At 43.2% G+C, this 23,520-nt stretch overlaps 1 protein-coding gene across 3 annotated transcripts in view; it reads left to right on the forward strand.

Moving 5' to 3' along the window:
* Window positions 1-23,520, forward strand: part of SLC29A4 (solute carrier family 29 member 4) — a 660,337-nt gene that overhangs the window by 177,197 nt on the left and 459,620 nt on the right. For all 3 annotated transcript variants that reach the window (XM_056534647.1, XM_056534645.1, XM_056534646.1), the window contains exon 4: window positions 1,865-1,978. In XM_056534647.1, coding sequence (XP_056390622.1) covers window positions 1,865-1,978 — 114 coding nt within the window. The remainder of the gene's footprint in view (window positions 1-1,864; window positions 1,979-23,520) is intronic.

Here is a 23,520-nt window from a genome sequence, read left to right on the forward strand (position 1 = left end):
AGTACTTTTTCCATTCCGGTAACTACAAGACTGTTAGTATCTCCAGCATGGATCTGAGCAAAGTGTTTAGATACATTAGATGGATTTTTGGCATCAGGGTTGGATGCACCATAGAGATTTTCTCTCATTCTATCTTAAAGACGTCTCGATGTGCATCCAACATAACCTAATTTACACTCCTTACAGAAAACATAATAGATACAGTAACCTAAGTAGTGTCACAGTTTATAAATGATTTTATTTTATAGCTAATAGAATCTACATTTTATTTTATAGCTAATAGAATCTACATTTCTTATTTCTATTGTCTGATTAATAAAGTTGCAACAACCGCATTGGTTTCCTTCGCATTTAAAACACCCCTGTGTACTGAGCCAGGTGGATTCAGGTGAATATAGATTGTAAATTGGGAGCCCGTTTGGTGGTGAATCTAACACCTATATCTATAATTTCCCTGAGGTATTATCCTGCTAAAAGATGGGAATATATTTTAGATAATATGTTTTATATGATTCCATTGTTTTGTTAAAGGTGCTAACAAGCGTGCCAGGGGTGGATCTGACAGTTGTCTCTGGGTTACTATTCATGTAACTCATTAACTCTTGTATGACCGCCACATCTGACGTCCATATGATGATGCCATCATCAATGTAGCGACCGGACCAGAGTATGCATTACGAAAAAGTATTGCTCCCTCACATTGTAACTAATATTTAGAATTAACCTTAAACATTTATGAGAAAGTAAATACTCAATGACATATAATATATACATTTTTAGATCTTTAGATGATATTCAATGGCTGTAAGAGCAAGAGGATGAGGTATGCAAGAATAGAAGCCACCCCATACCATAATCCTGGCAGTAAGACCAGTGAGATTTTCTCTAATGAAGGTCTCTTCATGGCGTTGCCCACATGACCTCGAGACCAATCGGCTGTCATTGCATCCAAGGCAAAAGTGGACTCATTTCTGAGAGTAGACCTCCATAGAAAGCCTCCCTTGATTTCTTGCTCTACACCATGATAGCTTTAGCAAGCGGTGGCGTGAGGTCAGTGGAACACCTGTAGCTGGACATCTGGCTCATGTTGTGTAAGTGCCTTCTGATGGTATGTGTAGACACTGCTTGATGCCCTAGACTTGGTATGTGACGCTCAGTACCTCTAATTGTCATTCCAGTTGTTTTCCCAACCACTGGGACATAAAATCTTGATTATGTTCTTTTCGGTTTGTGACAAGTGTCAATAGCTGGCACATCAATGACCAGGAGACATCAATCATATTGTAATGAGTTGATCTGATTTCTGAGGTTTCATGTGGTTGAAAAAAATTGCTTTTATAATATTAAAGACCCTCCCGCAACCCACAGTTTGGAGCTAGGTGCTTAACCCCTTAAAAAGAAACTTACAGCCTGTTCACCCACACTGAACCAGCTTTAAAAAGAGGAGTTACTTGCATTATTCTGTGTAGCAGTTGCAGCTGAATGAAAAGAGGGGTTACTTACTTTATTCTGTGTAGCAGTTGCAGAGTTATTGCTGTTTATTGTGCTGCTATGCTCACTGGAGGAGGGGAGTTCACTGAGCTCCCCTGCTTTCTCAATATTCATCACCCGCCACCGTGATTTATATAGAAAGGTCTTCACCCTTCACCCAGGGAGTGAGCGATTTGCTCTCTGAGCGGCCTCACTATACCTGGCATGCTAGTAAAGATATTTGCGAATTCATCAGGGGAGGACCGGGCGGTGAATATTGAATATTATTTCAAAGTCACCTTCAATGTGATTTTTCTAAATAAAATCTGAATTCTGTTAATATTTCTTACCTTTCATTAATAGTATCATTCATTTCTCTCTCTTCTAATTCTAGGCACATCTATTGTATTTGACATGAGTCTGACTTACATCCTGGTTGCATTAGCTGCTGTTGTCCTTAATAATGCTACAGTGGAACTTCTTACCACACATATGAGAATCACTGCTGGTGAGTTACTTAAACATTCACTTGCTTTCAACAGATAGACAATTTTGGTTTCAGGCAGATTGATAAATCTTGTCCAGTATGTATGAGTTTACAACCATTCAGCTTTTATACCTTAACAAGCTCTAGTATAGAAACATAGAATGTGTCGGCAGATAAGAACCATCTAGTCTGCCCAATATTCTTAATACTATAAATAATCCATATCATATTTAGAAAAGCCTTATCCACTTATAGACATTGGGTGTACATGTACATCCTAGTCCTGCTCCCGTTATATGAAGTGCACTCACGAACTAAGCGTGCTTCATACCCTGTGGGTCCCGGTTGCTATGAGCAGCCAGGACCCATGACTAATGCCGGGCATCATTAAAATTGATCGCATGATCTAAAGTGGGAAAAAACATACTTTGGTAGCTCAGAGATGCTGATCAGGACATCCACGGCAAAATCGTGGGCTCCTGATTAGCTGAGAGGATAGCAGGAGGGCCCTTACCTGCCTCCTCGCCATCTGATTGGCGCTCCTTTGCTGCCATGGCTGCTGTGCACACCATTGAACAATGTATGAAAATGTAATCTAATGATTGCATGTAATAGTCCCCTGTGGGGATTAAAAAAAAGTGTAAAAAATTTAAAAAGAAAAGTAATAAATGTGAATAATAAAAGTTTGAATCACCCCCTTTTCCAATCTTTTTAATATTCTGTAAAAAAAAAAAAAAATGTGGTTTCGCTGTGTGCGTTGTAACGATGCTGTGTGTGGATCCACTGACCTGAGTGGCTGATGACACGGGCCTTATCGGGGAGCAGAGTCTAAGGTGCCACTGGTCTTCACCAGAGCCCGCCGCAAGGTAGGATGGATTTGCTGCGGCAGACAACACCCAGGTCGCTACCCCCGATACGACTTGACCACACAGGTAGCTGGGCGAGGCAAAGTACAGTAGGATGAAGCAGAGGTGTAGTCGTACTTAGCAGAAGGTCAAGGCAGGCGGCAAAGGTGCATAGTCAAATAATGTAGCGGAAGGGTCAGAACACGAGCAAGGCAAACAGACAGTATGGAACGCTTAATCTCAGGCAAATGGCACTGAAGATCTGGCAGGGAAGAGAGGGAGGTGCAGGGACTTATAGAATTGTGTCAGGTGTTTCACATAATTATGGGTGTACTGGCCCTTTAAATTTCAGAGCTCCGGCGCATGCGCGTCCTAGGAGACGGGGTCACAAGCGCCGGAGCTGAGAGACAGAGGAAAAAGCAACAGAGGAGCGTGATAGGTGAGGGGGCGGGGATTCGCATGCAGGCGCGTCCCGGGATGCGAATCCCAGCCCCACCCGCAGCAGGAGAGAGGGGGACAGTGCGCTCACGGCCAAGGGAAGCATCCGGAGAGCAAGGTGTAACAGTACCCCCCCCCCCCCCCACCGGTCTCCCCCTCCTTTTGCGGTTCAGAAATTTACTGAGTAGGTCACGGTCCAGGATATTTTCTTCAGGCTACCAGGATCTCTCCCCCGGACCAAATCCTTCCCAATCCACAAGATAAAAGCGTTTTCCTCTGATAAACTTGGAGTCCAAAATCTGTTTAACAACATAAACATCAGAGGTGCCAGAGATGGGAGTAGGTGAAATGCCTTTTTTTAGAAAAGCGGTTGTGGATGACAGGTTTCCAGAGGGAGACATGGAAGGAATTCGGGATCCGGAAAGAGGACGGCAGATGGAGAGAATATGCCACAGGATTTAAATGTTTCTTGATTTTATAGGGTCCAAGATAGCGAGGGCCCAGTTTATAACTGGGTACTCTGAAGCAAATATACTTGGCAGACAACCAGACTTTGTCACCAGGAGAGAACTCGGGAGAGGAACGTCTTTTCTTGTCTGCTTGAGACTTCATTCGACACGTAGCATGCAAAAGAGAGAACGTGTCTTCTGCCAGATGGTGGAAAAGTTCCATACTTGCTCATCAACCACAGGAACTCCAGAAGAAGAGGATAAACGAAGAGGAGGACGAGGATGAAGTCCATAAACTACGAAGAAAGGCAAAGTTCCAGTAGATTCAGAATTCTTATGATTGTATAAGAACTCTGCCCAAGGAAGTAAATCGACCCAGTCGTCTTGACGAGCAGAAATGAAATGGCGAAATAGTCTCCTAAGATCTGATTCACCCTCTCAATCAGTCCATTGGATTGAGGGTGGTAGGCTGAGGAAAAGTCCAGCTTGACTTGGAGAAGTGAGCAGAGGGCCCGCCAGAACTTAGAGACGAACCGGACTCCATGGTCGGATACAATATGTGAGGGCAAACCATGCAAACGGAAGATGTGGCAAAGGAACAGTTTAGCAAGCTGCCGTGCAGATGGAAGTCCAGGCAGCGGCACAAAATAGGCCATTTCAGAAAATCGGTCCACTACCACCCAAACAACAGTATTGCATCCGGAAGACGGAAGGTCAGTAATGAAGTCCATAGCAATATTGTATAACCAAAATGCCTCCTAGAGGGTCTACAGGCGCTTTAATCAAATACAAAAAACCTTGGGGATGCAACTCCCCTCAGGGAAAACCCTGAATAGAGACCCTCTCTGGTCTAAAACTTAACTTTTAATTTGTCAAATAATAACTATATTACTGTGCTCAAAATTGCCCGCTAGGTGGCAGTGTGTGATTTAAAATTACAATCCCATATTCATTTATTTTCAGTTTTGTGGCATATTATGCTTGGATGTGTCAGACCGCGGGGCTCTGTATACAGTGCTCTGCTCGGATGCCGTCTATAGACTTAGCATCTCAGAGCTCCGTGGTCCATCAATATATTACAACGTTTCGCCGGTGAGACGCGGCTTTTTCAAGAGTCTCAATCCCGGCAGTAATATATGGATGGACCACGGAGCTCTGAGATGCTAAGTCTATAGACGGCATCCGAGCAGAGCACTGTATACAGAGCCCCGCGGTCTGACACATCCAAGCATAATATGCCACAAAACTGAAAATAAATGACTATGGGATTGTAATTTTAAATCACACACTGCCACCTAGCGGGCAATTTTGAGCACAGTAATATAGTTATTATTTGACAAATTAAAAGTTAAGTTTTAGACCAGAAAGGGTCTCTATTCAGGGCATAGCAATATTGGTCCAGGGATGCTCTGGAACAGGCAATGGCTGTAGAAGACCTGCAGGTTTAGAACGAGGGGTCTTATCCCAGGCAGTCTTAAATTAAGCCACCAATTGCCCTTCTGCTCCACGGGAGGTTTCTGTCCTCCCTGAGCTCGCCTTGTAGATCACAGACTACAGAATAGCATGCAATGTCAGGCTGCTGCTTCCAAAGCCAGCAGAATATTGTCATGTATCAAAAGAGGCATGTACTCAAGGGACAGGGACATAATACTCCCCCTTTATAAAGCATTGGTACGGCCTCACCTGGAATATGCTGTTCAGTTTTGGTCGCCTGTCCATAAAAGGGACACTGTGGAGCTGGAAAGGGTGCAGAGACGTGCGACTAAACTAATATGGGGCATGGAGCATTTTAGCTACAAGGAACGATTAAAGGAGTTACAATTGTTTAGTCTTGAGAAGAGACGCTTAAGGGGGATATGAGAAACGTATATAAGTTATATTAATGGCCCATACAAAAAATATGGAGAAAAACTGTTCCAGGTTAAACCCCCCCAAAGGACGAGGGGGCACTCCCTCCATCTGGAGAAGAAAAGGTTTAGTCTAAAGGGGCAACACGCCTTCTTTACCATAAGAACGGTGAATTTATGGAACAGTCTACCTCAGGAACTGGTCACAGCAGGAACAATTAATAGCTTTAAAACAGGGTTAGATACATTCCTGGAACAAAATAACATTAATGCTTATGCAGAATTATAACATCCCTTTCCCTTATCCCCTTACACCCTTCCCTTCAATCCCCTGGTTGAACTTGATGGACGTATGTCTTTTTTTTCAACCATACTAACTATGTAACTATGTAATAATGTCTGGAGATGAGCTGTAAGGACTTACGAGTTCCAGAATGACCAGCCAGAAGAGAGGAATGGCCCCTTTTCAAGACTCAGATTCTTAAACGGGTAGAAACGTAAGTCTTTCCAGGAGGCAGGTGTTGAAGATTTGCTGGCGCTACGGAGATGAGACGCTCAGGAGGAATAATATGGAGGAGGAGATTATTGGTCTTGCACATCATAAGACCTGAAAAGAGCGTCAGCTCGAAGATTCTTCTCTGCAGGATGTAAGTGGATGTAAAAGTCAAATGCTGTGGGTTGAGACGATGGGCTGTTTGAAGATAAAGCAAGTACTTGTGGTCAGAATATATAGTAACAGGATGTACTGAACCTTCCAAGAGATGACGCCATTCTTCCAAGGCCAGCTTTATAGCAACGAGTTCACGGTCTCCTATAGAATAGTTTTTCTCCGCAGGTGAGAAGATTTTACAGAAAAAGCCACAGGTTACAATTCTTCCCTTAGAGGACTTTTGTGTTAAGACAAAAGATGCATTCACCTCCAAAAGAAAAGGATTGCCATAGTCGGGTCTAGACAGGACCGGAGCCGAAGCAAAGGTGGACTTTAACTGTTTAAAAGCATCTTCAGCCTCTGGAGTCCAGACCTTGGGATTAGAAGTCTTCTTGGTGAGAGAGACAAGGGGCACTACCAAGGTGGAGTAATGCGGAATAAATTGCCGATAGTAATTGGCAAAACCAAGAAAAACGCTGAATAGCTTTTAAGCCTGTAGGTCGGGGCCAGTCCAGTACAGCTGACAACGTGTTAGGATCCATCTGTAGACCTTGACTAGTAACAATGTAACCCAGAAAAGAAAGACTGGACTTTTCAAAAACACACTTCTCAAAAGATGGTTTTCACGAAGACGTTGTAAGACCTGGCAGATGTGGGAACGATGAGTCTGAAGATTGGGCGAGTAGATGAGTATATCATCCAAATAGTTGTCCAACAAGAGGAAAGATGAAATGATAGCCGGCACTCACCACTCTTCTCAGTCTTCTTATTGATTATACTCACATATATGATGGGTAGGGAACAGACATAGGGGGGTTACATAGGCAACAAAGCTCTGTTTCGTGCAGCAGGTGCACTTTGTCCGGCCATCTCTTCTGAACTGACAAAACATTATTAAATACTAGGTAAGCCTACCTGTTCTCCAATCACCTTCTCTTACATCGGTGCATGTGACTGTGACGACTAGACTCGGGAAGAGAAGGGGAGTGTCCGTGATTTAAAAACAAGCTGATAGTTCCGTCCTATCATTAAGGCCAAGTGCACCTGTCGCGTGTGTTTTTATTATCCATTCTGTTTCTATTTTTAAAAGTTTTCTATCTAGTCTTTCTCCTTCAAACTTTCCAGTCCTGCAAACTTCAGAATTTCTGGATTAATATCATGCATCTCCTTTACATGGGACATGAGCCTGGCATCTCCCTGTTTACCTGTGCATATCGCATAGAGGTGTTCTCTTATTTCCACTCTCTTTCCCTCTTTATTTTATGTTCTATTGATGTGACAAGCCTGTATACCCGTATCCCACACGATACGGGTATACAGGCTATACGAGCATACATAAATTATACAGGCATCACACCAGAGATGATGGAATTTGTATGTGAAGGGTTAAAATTCGTCCTAACGAACAACACTTTTATGGCAGAAGGAAAGTGGTATAGGCAAGAGACCGGGACCCCGATGGGGACCCCGGTCTCTTGTACCTATGCCAATCTATACATGGCTATATTTGAAAACTATTATATTTATAGTAGTTCCAATTGTCACGATTCGGCTGGCTGGAGGTGGATCCTCTGTGCCAGAGAGGGATTGGCGTGGACCGTGTCGGTGGACCGGTTCTAAGTTGCTACTGGTTTTCACCAGAGCCCGCTGCAAAGCGGGATGGTTTTGCAGCGGCGGTAGCAACCAGGTCGTATCCACCGGCAACAGCTCAACCTCTCTGACTGCTGAGATAAGCGCGGTACAAGGGAGTAGACAAAAGCAAGGTCGGACGTAGCAGAAGGTCAGGGCAGGCAGCAAGGATCGTAGTCAGGGGCAACGGCAGGAGATCTGGAACACAGGCTAGGAACACACAAGGAAACGCTTTCACTGGCACAATGGCAACAAGATCCGGCAAGGGAGTGCAGGGGAAGTGAGGTATAAATAGGGAAGTGCACAGGTGAAGGTACTGATTAAAACCCATGCGCCAATCAGTGGCGCACCGGCCCTTTAAATCGCAAAGACTTGGCGCGCGCGTGCCCTAGGGAGCGGGGCCGCACGCGCCGGGACAGCACAGACGGGGAACGAGTCTGGTAAGCGGGTCGGGATGCGCATCCCGGCTGGGAACATTATCAGCAGGTCTGACCGGGGCGCTGCGAATGGGAGAGCGCTGTGAGCGCTCCGGGGAGGAGCGGGGACCCGGAGCACTCGGCGTAACACCAATCCATATATCAAATACATTAAAACTTACAATCGTTATGTCGACGATATTTTAATAACCTGGACAGGAACCAGAGAACAATGTGTAGAATTTGTCATACATCTAAATAAAACAAACACTTTTAACATGGAATTCACTTATCAGTACGGAGATCAGAAACTTGAACTTTTAGACGTGAAATTGGTCATAGAGGAGAGACGAATTATTACAGAAGGATTTCGGAAGGAGGTAGCGAAAAATACCTTATTACATTATCATAGTTCACATAAAATGTTAAAAATCGTGAAAGCTGTGAAAAACGCTATACCATGTGGGCAGTTCATAAGATTGAAGCGGAATAATACTACTGAAGAAACATACAAAAAGCAAGCAGAGGAATTAGAAAGACATTTAATAGAAAGAGCATATCCTAAGAGAGTCATAGAACAAGCAAGACAGAAAGTGGATAAAATAAACAGAGTAGATTTGTTAAAAGAAAAAATTAGAACAGACAAAAAAGAGAAGAGATTTACCTTTGTCTTGGAAAATAATCCTGTAAACAAAATAGCAGAAAGAGCCATAAGAAATAATTGGTTCATTTTAGTCAGATGAAGATCTCAGGGAAGTTGCGTTAAGAAAACCCAGACTAACCTATAAAAAACATATAGCTAAAAAAATAGGGAGCATTCTAAGAAAAAAGTACGAGAGAAAGAGAAGGAAAAAAACTTTAAAAAAACATGGTTTGGAGATGCATTGCCGAAAGGGAACGTGAAGTGCAAAAATTTTAATTATTTTAAGTATAATATGCAAGTGAAGCACATACTTTTAGGAGCGTTTTCACATACTGTTCAAGAACTAATAACCTGCAAGACAGACCGGGTCATATATGCCCTGATCTGTCCATGCGGTTTTTATTACATGGGGCAAACGAGCAGGCAGCTCCGAGTGCGAATAAGAGAACACCTCTATACGATACTCACAGGTAAACAGGGAGCTGCCAGGCTCATGTCCCACATAAAGGAGATGCATGACAATAATCCAGAAATTCTGAAGTTTGCAGGACTGGAAAGGGTCACTGCCCATAAAGGAGAAAGACTAGATAGAAAACTTTTAAAAATAGAAACAGAATGGATAATAAAAACACACGCGACAGGTGCACTTGGCCTTAATGATAGGACGGAACTATCAGCTTGTTTTTAAATCACGGACACTCCCCATCTAGTCGTCACAGTCAGGTGCACAGGTGTAAGAAAAGGTGATTAGAGAACAGGTAGGCTTACCTAGTATTTAATAATGTTTTGTCAGTTCAGAAGAGATGGCTGGACGAAGTGCACCTGCTGCACGAAATGGAGCTTTGTTGCCTATGTAACCCGCCTATGTCTGTTCCCTACCCATCATATGTGAGTATAATAAATAAGAAGACTGAGAAGAGTGGTGAGTGCCGACTATCATTTCATCTTTCCTCTTGTTGGACATTTATGAACGCTTTGAATTAGCCAGAGCACCACTGTCATAACAGCACTGTAAGTGCGAGCGTTGCCCAGAGAGACTGCACAAGTTCTCCGCGTCCACAGTGCCGTATGCATATCTACTATATGAACTTTTATATCGTCCAAATAGACCACGACACAGGTGTAAAAGAGGTCACGAAAGATATCATTAATGAACTCCTGGAAGAGCATTACATAGTCCGAACGGCAGCACCAGATACTCAAAATGTCCATCCCGAGTATTAAAAGCAGTCTTCCATTCGTCACCTTCTCTTATGCAAATCAAGTTATAGGCACCCTGAAGGTCTAGTTTGGAGAAGATCCTCGCCCCACGGGGATGGTCAAATAACTCAGAGAACAAGGGAAGAGGGTAGCGGTTCTTGACGGTGATTTGATTCAGTCCGCGATAGTCAATGCAGGGTTGCAGAGAACCGTCTTTTTTCTCTACAAAGAAGAATCCGGCTCCGGCAGAGGAAGATGACTTCCTGACAAAGCCTTTTTGAAGATTTTATTGAATATATTTAGACATGGCCTGATTTCAGGAATAGACAGAGGGTAAATTCTTTCCAGAGGAGGAGTGGTCCCGGGCAGTAAGTCTAAAGGACAATCATAGGGGCGATGAGGTGGCAATACTTCAGCTTGTTTTTCACTGAAGACGTCAACATAGTCCTGAAGAAACTAAGGCAAACCGGGCAGAGGAGTAGAAAGAGGCACTCGCTTAAACGGACAAGTATGAATGCAGTGACTGTTGCAATAATGTTCCCAACGGAGAACTTCTCCAGTTTTCCAATGCAGCTGTGGGGCATGGAGTTGCAACCAGGGAAGGCCAAGCAGGAGAGAAGAGGTACAGGGAGGAAGCACATAGAAGGACAATCCATAAGCATAAGGAGAGAGGGGGACAGTGGTAACATGCGTTAATGTCCGAACTATTAAAATGTAGTGTAAATTAAACCACATGGTCAATGGAATAAGAAAAAAATGAATAAAAGTCGATCAAAAGGTTCCATCAAAACAAAAAGGCCTCAGAGTTATAGGGGTCAGAAGAGGGCAATTTTAAGAGTAGTAAAATAAAACAAAACCTACTTCAATTTGGATCTACAGAATATTGGTAATGTATCATCATTTTACCAAAACGTGCAGAAATGTGTAGAAAGGGAAGCCCCCAAAATTAGCAAAATGGCAGTTTTTTTTTTTCAGATTTGCCCCACAAATAATGAAATCTGTGGTCAGTTGGTATGGGCAAAACCAGACCGTTTTGGTTTTAGACAGATTGATAAATCTAGGCCATTGAATGCAATTTGTATCTGTAATATATGATACTGGAATCCATATGGAAACTGATCATTTATGATTATTTGCAGTATATTAGTATGTATATAACGAATTGTTTTATTTGTCTTATAATAGCCAGTAAAATTAGAAATTGCCAGTAAAATTTAAAAGTGGCAAAAGAGACAGTTTCCCAAACTTAATTTCAAGAAAATCATATAAACATATATAATATATATATATATATATATATATATATATATATATATATATATATATATAAAAAGATAAATAAACTTAGAGTTAGAGCTCTCGTTTGTAATAAGTTGGCCTGTAGCCAGAGGTGTAGCTTTTAACTTCTGGGCCCCGATGCAACATCTGAAATGGGACCCCATATGCCAACTATAATACTGGTCTCTTATGGGGAAGATGTCCTTTGGGGCCCCCTTAGGTACCAGGGCCCCAGTGCGACTACTGCCTCTGCTACCTCTATAGCGACGCCCCTGCCCCCCTGCCTGTAGCCGTTGGACATGATCTAGAGAGGTAGTTACCAAAATGTTTATTTTTTTTACTTTTCTGAAATACAAAAAAATCTAGACCCTCCTAGACAAGTAACATTTGTAGATTACACTTTGCTTCTTTTTCAGTGCATTGAAGCTCTTCATAATCCTGGATGCCTTCACTATGCCTTCACTATGCCATATAATGTTACACCTTCCACCCTAGATTACCATTATGTTTACTAAATAACAGGGAGAAAAGAGGAAGAGGAGAGAGAACGTGTGTGTGTGTGTGTGTGTGTGTATATGTATATATATATATATATATATATATATATATATATATATATATATATATATATATATATATATATATATATATATATATATAGTGTATATATTGTGATGAAGTGGCAAGGAAGGTGTGAATTTCCTTGGCTCACTCGGGAGAAACCTTCATCTGGGGCCTAAGTAATGGGTGAGCAGAGAGGGGAGGTCTTTATAAGGAAGAGACTCAGTGTGATCTAGGCTCTCCCTACTAAACAGTAAACTGACTGTAAGGGGAAGACACAGGCCCTGTTGAGGAAACACACAGCAGGAGCTATGAGTGGTCCAAGTACTGGTGTGAACTGTGAGTAACAGGTTGCAGGAGGCACATGTTTTACTGGCTGAGGTTAGCTCACCAGTTAATAGTCAGGGCATGCTGATACGTGTAGTCAGTGACCAGATGGTCTAGGACTTTATTTTGTTCCTGTGTTATGTTTGTTTTTGCCTGCAACCCGTATAAATAATGACTTGCATTATGAACTGTTGTCTGCCAAGTTATTGAGAGGAAACGTGTCTAGTGGCAGCATCCAGGACGATCCCAGAGCTATCCCCGAGGTGGAAACCTTACTATATATATATAAACAAATGGGTAGAGCAGCACAACCTCCGAAGAGAGTAGCGGGTGCAGGCGGTAAAAGGTCCCAGGTCCAGGGTCCCATAGACATCCACTCCAAGAAACAAAAGCCCCAGCACTCCAAGGTACAAGGTGAATAAGATTTATTGACCCAACATCAGGAACAACGTTTCAACTGCCCAATTGCAGTCTTTCTCAAGCTCAACAACCAGTGCAAATGGCAAGATATTTATACAAAGGGGTGTATACAATATTAATTAATTAACAAGGTGGATAAAGTGCTTACAGTATCAGAAATATATTAATAAAGGCAATCGTAGCGTGCATCAGGTGTATGGTGCATCAAGAAACATACATGCTTCACACTGTTAACAGTGTTCCGCATATGTTATCATAACATAACAAAATGTGTGACATTAAAATATTATAAGAGAGGCAATTCATACTTGATTAAATGGTTAGATGAATAATTATGTATTTTACCATGCAGAACGACTGTATCATGTTGGCGTGGAAAGCCGCCCGTGCTTCCGGTACGCTGCGCCATGACAGAGGGCAGGGCGCATGCGTGTGGAAGATGTCACTGGACCTGAGGCCAATAGCGGGCCGGCGTCACTGTAGCCATGGAAACATAGCTCTGCGTGACAGTGCGCAAGCACAGTGTCTGCCGCTGAGTCCTACACTGCCATGGGAGGTCTGGCATACCTCCATACAATGAATGCAATATGGATTGGCGCAGAGGAGATACGTACTGAGGACTCGCTGCCCCCGTGTATACGAGGGCAGGGAGACCCCTGTGTACGCATGGGGGCCCCCGGGTTAGCGGTTGGTCCCCATAGGTACAACAGCACGAACCTCACTACCGCATATCCAAAAATATGAAGTAAAAATGGCAAGTGTACAAAAAGAAGTATATTCAGGCATCTGTCATGGTATCTTTCTTGTTGCGTATGTTGCCTTCTCTTGTACATCATCTAAAATAATAAAAAGACATAGCATGAGATACAAAATTCAATGTAATATTAATATGTAGAGATCACATCACATTCGAGTAATGGCAAGATGGTTGCTAACGGTAACAGACACTTTAATAGCTTATTTGTTCATGTTATATTTAGAATGCCTGGGGTTACCACAAACTCCACATTGAGACCATGGGGTCGTAGGGAGTTGAGTGTGTGGATCCACCGCAACTCCCGTTTTTTAAGAAGACTTGTACGATCTCCACCGTATTTCAAAGGGGGGATATGGTCAAGGAGTGTGAATTTGAGGTCCTTCTCTGTATGTCCAGCCTCCAAAAAATGTTTGGAGACTGGAAGGTCAATCCGTTGTTTTCTTATTGAATATCGGTGTTGATTTATGCGATTTTTGAAGGGCAAAGTTGTTTCTCCTACATAAATGTAGGGGCACTGACAACTGAGGACATATATCACATGGTCCATAGTACACGTGAGATATGCCTTGATGGTAAACACTTGACCTGTGACCGGATGCACAAAATTGGGACCTTTTATCATGAATTTACAATTAATACATTGCCTACACGGGTAAGAGCCTTTTATTTTGTACCGTGATAAAAGATTGATGACTACCCTGGTTGATGGAAATGTCAGTTTTGACTAGTTTATTACGAAGGCTAGGAGGTCTACGACATTAATGGTAATGTTTGGAATTCCTGTATGTCAGGGAAACTCTTCTGAATTATGTGCCAATACCTGCGTACCGTGCTTGCTATATTATTCGCACTGGGACTATAGGTAGTAACAAAAGGGATGCGTGTTAAAGAGTTAGTAGAGCTTATAGTGGAAAGTAAATTCTTCCTGTCCATATTTTTAACTTCCTGTTTGCTTTGTTCTATGAGTACACGGGGATAACCCCTATCTCTAAAGTTTTGAGCCATGTGGTCCAAAGTTGGTGAGATGTTATCCTCTTTGCTTACTATGCGTCGTACTCTCATCATTTGGCTCTTAGGTAGAGAGCGGGCCATATGTTTAGGATGAAAACTATTGTACCTCAGAATGGAATTACAATCAGTACTCTTGGTGAAGAGATCCGTATGTAATTGGTTGTTTGAAAGAGAAACTGTAGTATCAAGAAAATCAACAGAGGTATGGGACCAAGTAAGTGTAAATTGGATGTGTGGATTTATCTGGTTGAAGTAGGAGTGAAATTAGTGTAATTCCTCCTCACTTCCCCTCCAGATCAAAAATACATCATCAATGTATCGCCACCACCTTAGCACATGGCCAAAGTGGGGCAATACATAGATGGAAGACTCTTCCATGGCGCCCACTTATATGTTGGCATACCTGAGCGCCACGTTAGTGCCCATAGCGGTCCCCGCTATCTGGGCATACAGACAATCATTGAATGAGAAATAATTGTTCTTCAAGATGAGTGTAAGTAAAGTCATGAGAAATATTGTTTTGGCTGGAGTAAAATCAGACCTGATGGTGTTAGAAACTGCAGATATGCCTTTGTCGTGGGGTACGGAAGTATACAAGCTGCAAATATCTAGAGTAGCCAAGATGATATTGTCAGTGACGATGAGTTGCTGCAATTGTGAAAGAAAGTCAGATGTGTCGCGAATGTATGATTTGGCAGAGGTAGCATACTATCTAAGAAGATGGACAAATGACTGGTCACTGAATCCCTCCCGGAGACAATGGGTCTACCGGGAGGATCTACCAAGGTTTTATGGATCTTAGGCAAGATGTACAGAAGTGAGGTCTTAGGATGAGATACCAATAGATATTGGTAAAGTGACTCGTCAATGATTCCTTCTGATAGAGCGTTTTGTAGTACTGTTTTGATCTGTTTTTCAATTTTCATTCTAGGATCAGATTGTAACAATTGATAAGTGGTACTGTCATTGTCTAGTGATCTCCATTATGTATTTGGACCGATCCATGACCACAATCGCCCCTCCCTTGTCTGCGGGCTTGATGACAAGATTGTGGTCATGGATCAGTCCTTGGAGTGCTTGATGTTGTTTGTACGTAAGGTAATGTTTTTTGTGGACAGATGACTCTCTAATTTTTTCAAGATCCCTTTTAACCAGTGCTTGGAATGTATCCACTGCACTTGAAGATAAGGGAGGTTGAAAGTTTCTTGGGTTATTCAATGCATAATCAGAAGCTTTAAAAGGTGAACTATCAATACAGACAGATGTAATAGGTTTACTAGGATTGGAATGAAACCAAATCTTGAGCTTGACACGCCTGAGAAATTGTGCCAAGTCAAGTTCGGTTTGGAACCAATCAGATGTGTTCATAGGGCAAAAATTTAAACCATTAGACAACAATGTTATGTGATCTTGTGACAATGAAAAAGAGGAAAGGTTTACCACTTCTTTTTGGTGAATTTCAGTTGAGTCTGTGTCTGTTGTTGGGGGGCACGCCCCGCCCGTTGTCCTCTTGTCTTTATTTGTTCTTCTGTGTTTTTGTCCTCCTCGTCTGGTGGATTTCCTAATGTGCGTTGGCTTTTTCCTAAAAAAGCGGCATTATTAGCAATGGGAATAGAAGCAGGATTAGATGCAGGATTAATAGGTGTCATATTAGTGGTATTATTAAAGTCTTTGGCAGTATTATAATTCATTTTCCTAGCCCTCCTGCTATTGGGTATAGCATCATTCCAGGTATATACTCGGCCCGAGACATAATCTTGTATATCTCGAGCCCATTTTTGTCTCTTAATGTTTTCTTGCTCAGTCCTGAGTTTTTGTAAATATGTGGCTTGTTTTGAAATAAAGGTCTCACATTCACTTTCAGTAAGAAGTCCTCTCAAAGAGGTTTCCACAGTTGCAACCTTGGCTTTGGTGGTGAGAATGTCCCGTTGTAGGAATTCTAAATTCAGAAGTAAAAGGTCAAACGAATATTTGTTAGAAATGGATTCATAGCGTTGTCTGAATTCACTATCGTTGGCAAATGCATTTTCCCTGGGCTGGATGCGCATACCCCTGGGGATTTTGTGCTCCTTGTAATATTCTCCCATAGTGGTGGAGTGCAAATTTAATGAAAGTAACTTCTTAGTCTCTGACTCAAATTGGCGTTGTACCTCTAATCTTGAGAGAGCATGCAGGAATGAAGCCTCACCATCAATATTATTCAGAATTCTATCGATGTCGTTACCGGTATAAGTATAGACGTCGGGTCCAGGCACCGTGCGTATCCATGTTGAGGTGTCACAAGTTGGGGTGCAGGCTCAATAAGACCAGAGTTAGACAAACAAATGGGTAGAGCAGCACAACCTCCAAAGAGAGTAGCGGATACAGTGCAGTGGATGCATTCCAAGCACCGGTTAAGAGGGATCTTGAAAAAATTAGAGAGTCATCTTCCACTAAAAACATAACCTTACATACAAACAACATCAAGCACTCCAAGGACTGATCCATGACCACAATCTTGTCATCAAGCCCGCAGACAAGGGAGGGGCGATTGTGGTCATGGATCGGTCCAAATACATAATGGAGGTCACTAGACAATTGAATGACAGTACCACTTATCAATTGTTACAATCTGATCCTAGAATGAAAATTGAAAAACAGATCAAAACAGTACTACAAAACGCCCTATTGACGATTCACTTTGCCAATATCTATTGGTATCTCATCCTAAGACCCCACTTCTGTACATCTTGCCTAAGATCCATAAAACCTTGGTAGATCCTCCCGGTAGACCCATTGTCTCCGGGAGGGATTGAGTGACCAGTCATTTGTCCATCTTCTTAGACCAAGTCCTTAGACAGTACGCTACCTCTGCCAAATTATACATTCGCAACACATCTGACTTTCTTTCACAATTGCAGCAACTCATCATCACTGACAATATCATCTTGGCTACTCTAGATATTTGCAGCTTGTATACTTCGGTACCCCACGACCATGGCATATCTGCAGTTTATAACACCATCAGGTCTGATTTTACTCCAGCCAAAACAGAATTTCTCATGACTTTACTTACACTCATCTTGAAGAACAATTATTTCTCATTCAATGATTGTCTGTATGCCCAGATAGCGGGGACCGCTATGGGCACTAACGTGGCGCCCACGTATGCCAACATATACGTGGGCGCCATGGAAGAGTCTTCCATCTATGTATTGCCCCACTTTGGCCACGTGCTAAGGTGGTGGCGATACATTGATGATGTATTTTTGATCTGGAGGGGAAGTGAGGAGGAATTACACTCATTTCACTCCTACCTCAACCAGATAAATCCACACATCCAATTTACACTTACTTGGTCCCATACATCTGTTGATTTTCTTGATACTACAGTTTCTCTTTCAAACAACCAATTACATACGGATCTCTTCACCAAGAGTACTGATTGTAATTCCATTCTTAAGTACAATAGTTTTCATCCTAAACATGTGGCCCGCTCTCTACCTAAGAGCCAAATGATGAGAGTACGACGCATAGTAAGCAAAGAGGATAACATCTCACCAACTTTGGACCGCATGGCTCAAAACTTTAGAGATAGGGGTTATCCCCGTGTACTCATAGAACAAAGCAAACAGGAAGTTAAAAATATGGACAGGAAGAATTTACTTTCCACTATAAGCTCTACTAACTCTTTAACACGCATCCCTTTTGTTACTACCTATAGTCCCAGTGCGAATAATATAGCAAGCACGGTACGCAGGTATTGGCACATAATTCAGAAGAGTTTCCCTGACATACAGGAATTCCAAACATTACCATTAATGTCGTAGACCTCCTAGCCTTCGTAATAAACTAGTCAAAACTGACATTTCCATCAAGGCATATCTCACGTGTACTATGGACCATGTGATATATATGTCCTCAGTTGTCAGTGCCCCTACATTTATGTAGGAGAAACAACTTTGCCCTTCAAAAATCGCATAAATCAACACCGATATTCAATAAGAAAACAACGGATTGACCTTCCAGTCTCCAAACATTTTTTGGAGGCTGGACATACAGAGAAGGACCTCAAATTCACACTCCTTGACCATATCCCCCCTTTGAAATACGGTGGAGATTGTACAAGTCTTCTTAAAAAAACGGGAGTTGCGGTGGATCCACACACTCAACTCCCTACGACCCCATGGTCCCAATGTGGAGTTTGTAGTAACCCCAGGCATTCTAAATATAACATGAATGAATAAGCTATTAAAGTGTCTGTTACCGTTAGCAACCATCTTGCCATTACTCGAATGTGATGTGATCTCTACATATTAATATTACATTGAATTTTGTATCTCATGCTATGTCTTTTGTACCTATGGGGACCAACCGCTAAAACGGGGGCCCCCATGCGTACACAGGGGTCTCCCTGCCCTCGTATACACGGGGGCAGCGAGTCCTCAGTACATATCTCCTCTGCGCCATATTGCATTCATTGTATGGAGGTATGCCAGACCTCCCCATGGCAGTGTAGGACCCAGCGGCAGACACTGCGCTCACGCACTGTCACGCAGAGCTATGTTTCCATGGCTACAGTGACGCCGGCCCGCTACTGGCCTCAGGTCCAGTGACGTCTTCCACACGCATGCGCCCTGCCCTCTGTCATGGCACAGCGTACCGGAAGCACGGGCGGCCTTCCACGCCAACATGATACCGTCATTCTGCATGGTAAAATACCGTATTTATCAGCGTATAACACGCACTTTTTAGGCTAAAATTTTTAGCCTAAAGTCTATGTACGTGTTATACGCCGATAAGTCGCTGCAGTTCAATGATTTAAAGCGGGCGCTTTAAATCAATGAACTGCAGCGGCTTTGCAGGTGCAGAGACAGCCAGCGCTGCTGGCTTCTCTGCCCCTGCCTGCCCTGGGGTCTAGAGCCCTGCTGCCGGCCCTTCTCTACCCCTGGCTATCGGCGCCGCTGCCCGTTCTCTCCCCCTGACTATCGGTGCCGGCGCCCCATTGCCGGCGACGATAGCCAGGGGGAGAGAAGCGGCGCCGGCAATGGGGCAGCGGCGCCGACAGCCAGGGGGAGAGAAGGGGCAGCGGCACCCGTTGCCGGCGCCACTGCCCGTTGCCTCCCCCCATCCCTGGTTGCATAATTACCTGTTGCTGGGGTCGGGTCTGCGCTGCTTCAGGCCTCCGGTGTGCGCCCCATTGCCGGCGACGACAGCCAGGGGGAGAGAAGGGGCAGCGACACCCATTGCCGGCGCCACTGCCCCGTTGCCTCCCCCCATCCCTGGTTGCATAATTACCTGTTGCTGGGGTCGGTCCGCGCTGCTTCAGGCCTCCGGTGTGCGTCCCCTCCGTCGTAGCTATGCGCTGCACGGCGCAGCGCATGACGTCAGTGCGCCGCGCCGTGCAGTGCATAGCAACGACACAGGGGACGCACACCGGAGGCCTGAAGCAGCGCGGACCTGACCCCGGCAACAGGTAATTATGCAACCTGGGATGGGGGGAGGCAACGGGGCAGCGGCACCGGCAATGGGTGCCGCTGCCCCTTCTCTCCCCTGGCTGTGGGCGCCGCTGCCCCATTGCCGGCGCCGCTTCTCTCCCCCTGGCTATCGGCGCCGGCAATGGGGCACCGGCACCGATAGCCAGGGGGAGAGAACGGGCAGCGGCGCAGATAGCCAGGGGGAGAGAAGGGCCGGCAGCAGGGCTCTAGACCCCGGGAAAGGCAGGGGGAGAGAAGTGGGCAGCGACGGCCTCTCTCCCCCTGCCTTTCCTGGGGGTGTATCGGGGTATACTCGCGCACACACACGCACCCTCATTTTACCATGGATATTTGGGTAAAAAACTTTTTTTACCCAAATATCCTTGGTAAAATGAGGGTGCGTGTTATAGGCTGGTGCGTGGTATACCCCGATAAATACGGTACATAATTATTATTCATCTAACCATATAATCAAGTATGAATTGCCTCTCTTATAATATTTTAATGTCACACACTTTGTTATGTTATGATAACATATGTGGAACACTGTTAACAGTGTGAAGCATGTATGTTTCTTGATGCACCATACACCTGATGCACGCTACGATTGCCTTTATTAATATATTTCTGATACTGTAAGCACTTTATCCACCTTGTTAATTAATTAATATTGTATACACCCCTTTGTATAAATATCTTGCCATTTGCACTGGTTGTTGAGCTTGAGAAAGACTGCAATTGGGCAGTTGAAACGTTGTTCCTGATGTTGGGTCAATAAATCTTATTCACCTTGTACCTTGTAGTGCTGCAGCTTTTGTTTCTTGGAGTGGATATATATATAAATATATATATATATATATATATATATATATATATATATATATATATATTGTGATGATTCACTCTTGCAGATAGGCAAGGAAACAGTACTTTTCAAATCAATCTTTAAATGCAGAACAAAGGAAAACATAACAAAAGTCCACTTGTATTCCTTAGGTGTTTGTTCACACCTGAGTCTATGTTATGCGGCATCAAGCAAGTCTTTTCCAAGCCTCCAGGCAGCCTGTTGACCAGCTTCCAACCTCTCTGGGAAGAACTCCACTCTCAGCTCTGGCAGTGTGAGCTGCAACTAGCAAATCCCCCTCAGCTGGTGAAGCAGGCTGCCTTTAAGGCCAACAAAAGGCGGCCTGGATTGTGGGGAATGATCCCCACCCTACACTTGATCATTCCCAGTAAGAGCCGTCCCGGATTGGCCTTCCGGAGCCTTGGTGACACATATTGCCAATCAACATCAGCATGCTTTTCACCTTCTCACATACCCCCCCCCCCCTTTGTTCAATCCTGAGAGGTTGAACACTTGTGCAACAGTGGACTCGTGATTCAACCCAAAACTTGAAATTCTGTAATGACAGAAACCACCTGGTGACCCTGGCATCTTTGTCCTTGGCTTGGCACATCCACTTAAGGGGGGAATGATCCGTCACGAGACGAAACTTCCTGCACAACAGATAATAGCGGAGAGACTCGAGTGCCCATTTAATCCCTTAACCCCTTAAGGACCGAGCCCTTTTTCACCTTAAGGACCAGAGCACTTTTTTAACATCTGACCACTGTCACTTTAAACATTAATAACTCTGGAATGCTTTTAGTTATCATTCTGATTCCGAGATAGTTTTTTCGTGACATATTCTACTTTAACATAGTGGTAAAATTTTATGGTAACTTGCATCCTTTCTTGGTGAAAAATCCCCAAATTTGATGAAAAAAATGAAAATTTTGCATTTTTCTAACTTTGAAGCTCTCTGCTTGTAAGGAAAATGGATATTCAAAATAATTTTTTTTTGGGTTCACATATACAATATGTCTACTTTATGTTTGCATCATAAAATTTATGAGTTTTTACTTTTGGAAGACACCAGAGGGCTTCAAAGTTCAGGAGCAATTTTGAAAATTTTCACAAAATTTTCCAAACTCACTATTTTTCAGGGACCAGTTCAGTTTTGAAGTGGATTTGAAGAGTCTTCATATTAGAAATACCCCATAAAAGACCCCATTATAAAAACTGCACCCCCCAAAGTATTCAAAATGACATTCAGTAAGTGTATTAACCCTTTAGGTGTTTCACAGGAATAGCAGCAAAGTGAAGGAGAAAATTCTAAATCTTCATTTTTTACACTCGCATGTTCTTGTAGACCCAATTTTTGAATTTTTGCAAGGACTAAAAAGGAAAGAATTTTTACTTGTATTTGAAACCCAATTTCTCTCGAGTAAGCACATACCTCATATGTCTATGTTAATTGTTCAGTGGGCGCAGTAGAGGGCTCAGAAGGGAAGGAGCGACAAATGGTTTTTGGGGGGCATGTCACCTTTAGGAAGCCCCTATGGTGCCAGGACAGCAAAAAAAAACACATGGCATACCATTTTGGAAACTAGACCCCTCAGGGAACGTAACAAGGGGTAAAGTGAACCTTAATACCCTACAGGTGATTCACGACTTTTGCATATGTAAAAAAAAAAAAAAAATTTTACCTAAAATGCTTGGTTTCCCAAAAATTTAACATTTTTAAAAAGGGTAATAGCAGAAAATACCCCCCAAAATTTGAAACCCAATTTCTCCCGATTCAGAAAACACCCCATATGGGGGTGAAAATTGCTCTGCTGGCGCACTACAGGTCTCAGAAGAGTAGGAGTCACATTTGGCTTTTTGAAAGCAAATTTTGCTCTGGGGGCTTGCCGCACTTAGGAAGCCCCTATGGTGCCAGAACAGCAAAAAATAAACACATGGCATACCATTTTGGAAACTAGACCCCTGGGGGAACGTAACAAGGGGTAATGTGAACCTTAATACCCTACAGGTGTTTCACGACTTTTGCATATGTAAAAAAAATGTTTGTTTTTTTAACCTAAAATGCTTGGTTTCCCAAAATGTTTACATTTTTAAAAAGGGTAATAGCAGAAAACACCCCCCAAAATTTGAAGCCCAATTTCTCCCGATTCAGAAAACGCCCCATATGGGGGTGAAAAGTGCTCTGCTGGCGCACTACAGGTCTCAGAAGAGAAGGAGTCACATTTGGCTTTTTGAAAGCAAATTTTGCTCTGGGGGCATGCCGCATTTAGGAAGCCCCTATGGTGCCAGGACAGCAAAAAAAAAAACCACATGGCATACCATTTTGGAAACTAGACCCCTCTGGGAATGTAACAAGGGGTTAAGTGAACCTTTATACCCCACATGTGTTTCATGACATTTGTATATGTAAAAAAAAAAAAAATTTTAACCTAAAATGCTTGTTTTCCCAAAAATTTTACATTTTTAAAAAGGGTAATAGCAGAAAATACCTCCCAAAATTTGTAACACAATTTCTCCCGAGTACGGCGATACCCCATATTTGACCCTAAACTGTTGCCTTGAAATACGACAGGGCTCCAAAGTGAGAGCGCCATGCGCATTTGAGGCCTAAATTAGGGATTGCATAGGGGTGGACATAGGGGTATTCTACGCCAGTGATTCCCAAACAGGGTGCCTCCAGCTGTTGTAAAACTCCCAGCATGCCTAGACAGTCAGTGGCTATCTGGCAATACTGGGAGTAGTTGTTTTGCAACAGCTGGAGGCTCCGTTCTGGAAACAGTGGCGTACCAG

This window comes from Hyla sarda, chromosome 8 (genome assembly GCF_029499605.1).
Source record: "Hyla sarda isolate aHylSar1 chromosome 8, aHylSar1.hap1, whole genome shotgun sequence".
Classification (NCBI taxonomy): domain Eukaryota; kingdom Metazoa; phylum Chordata; class Amphibia; order Anura; family Hylidae; genus Hyla; species Hyla sarda.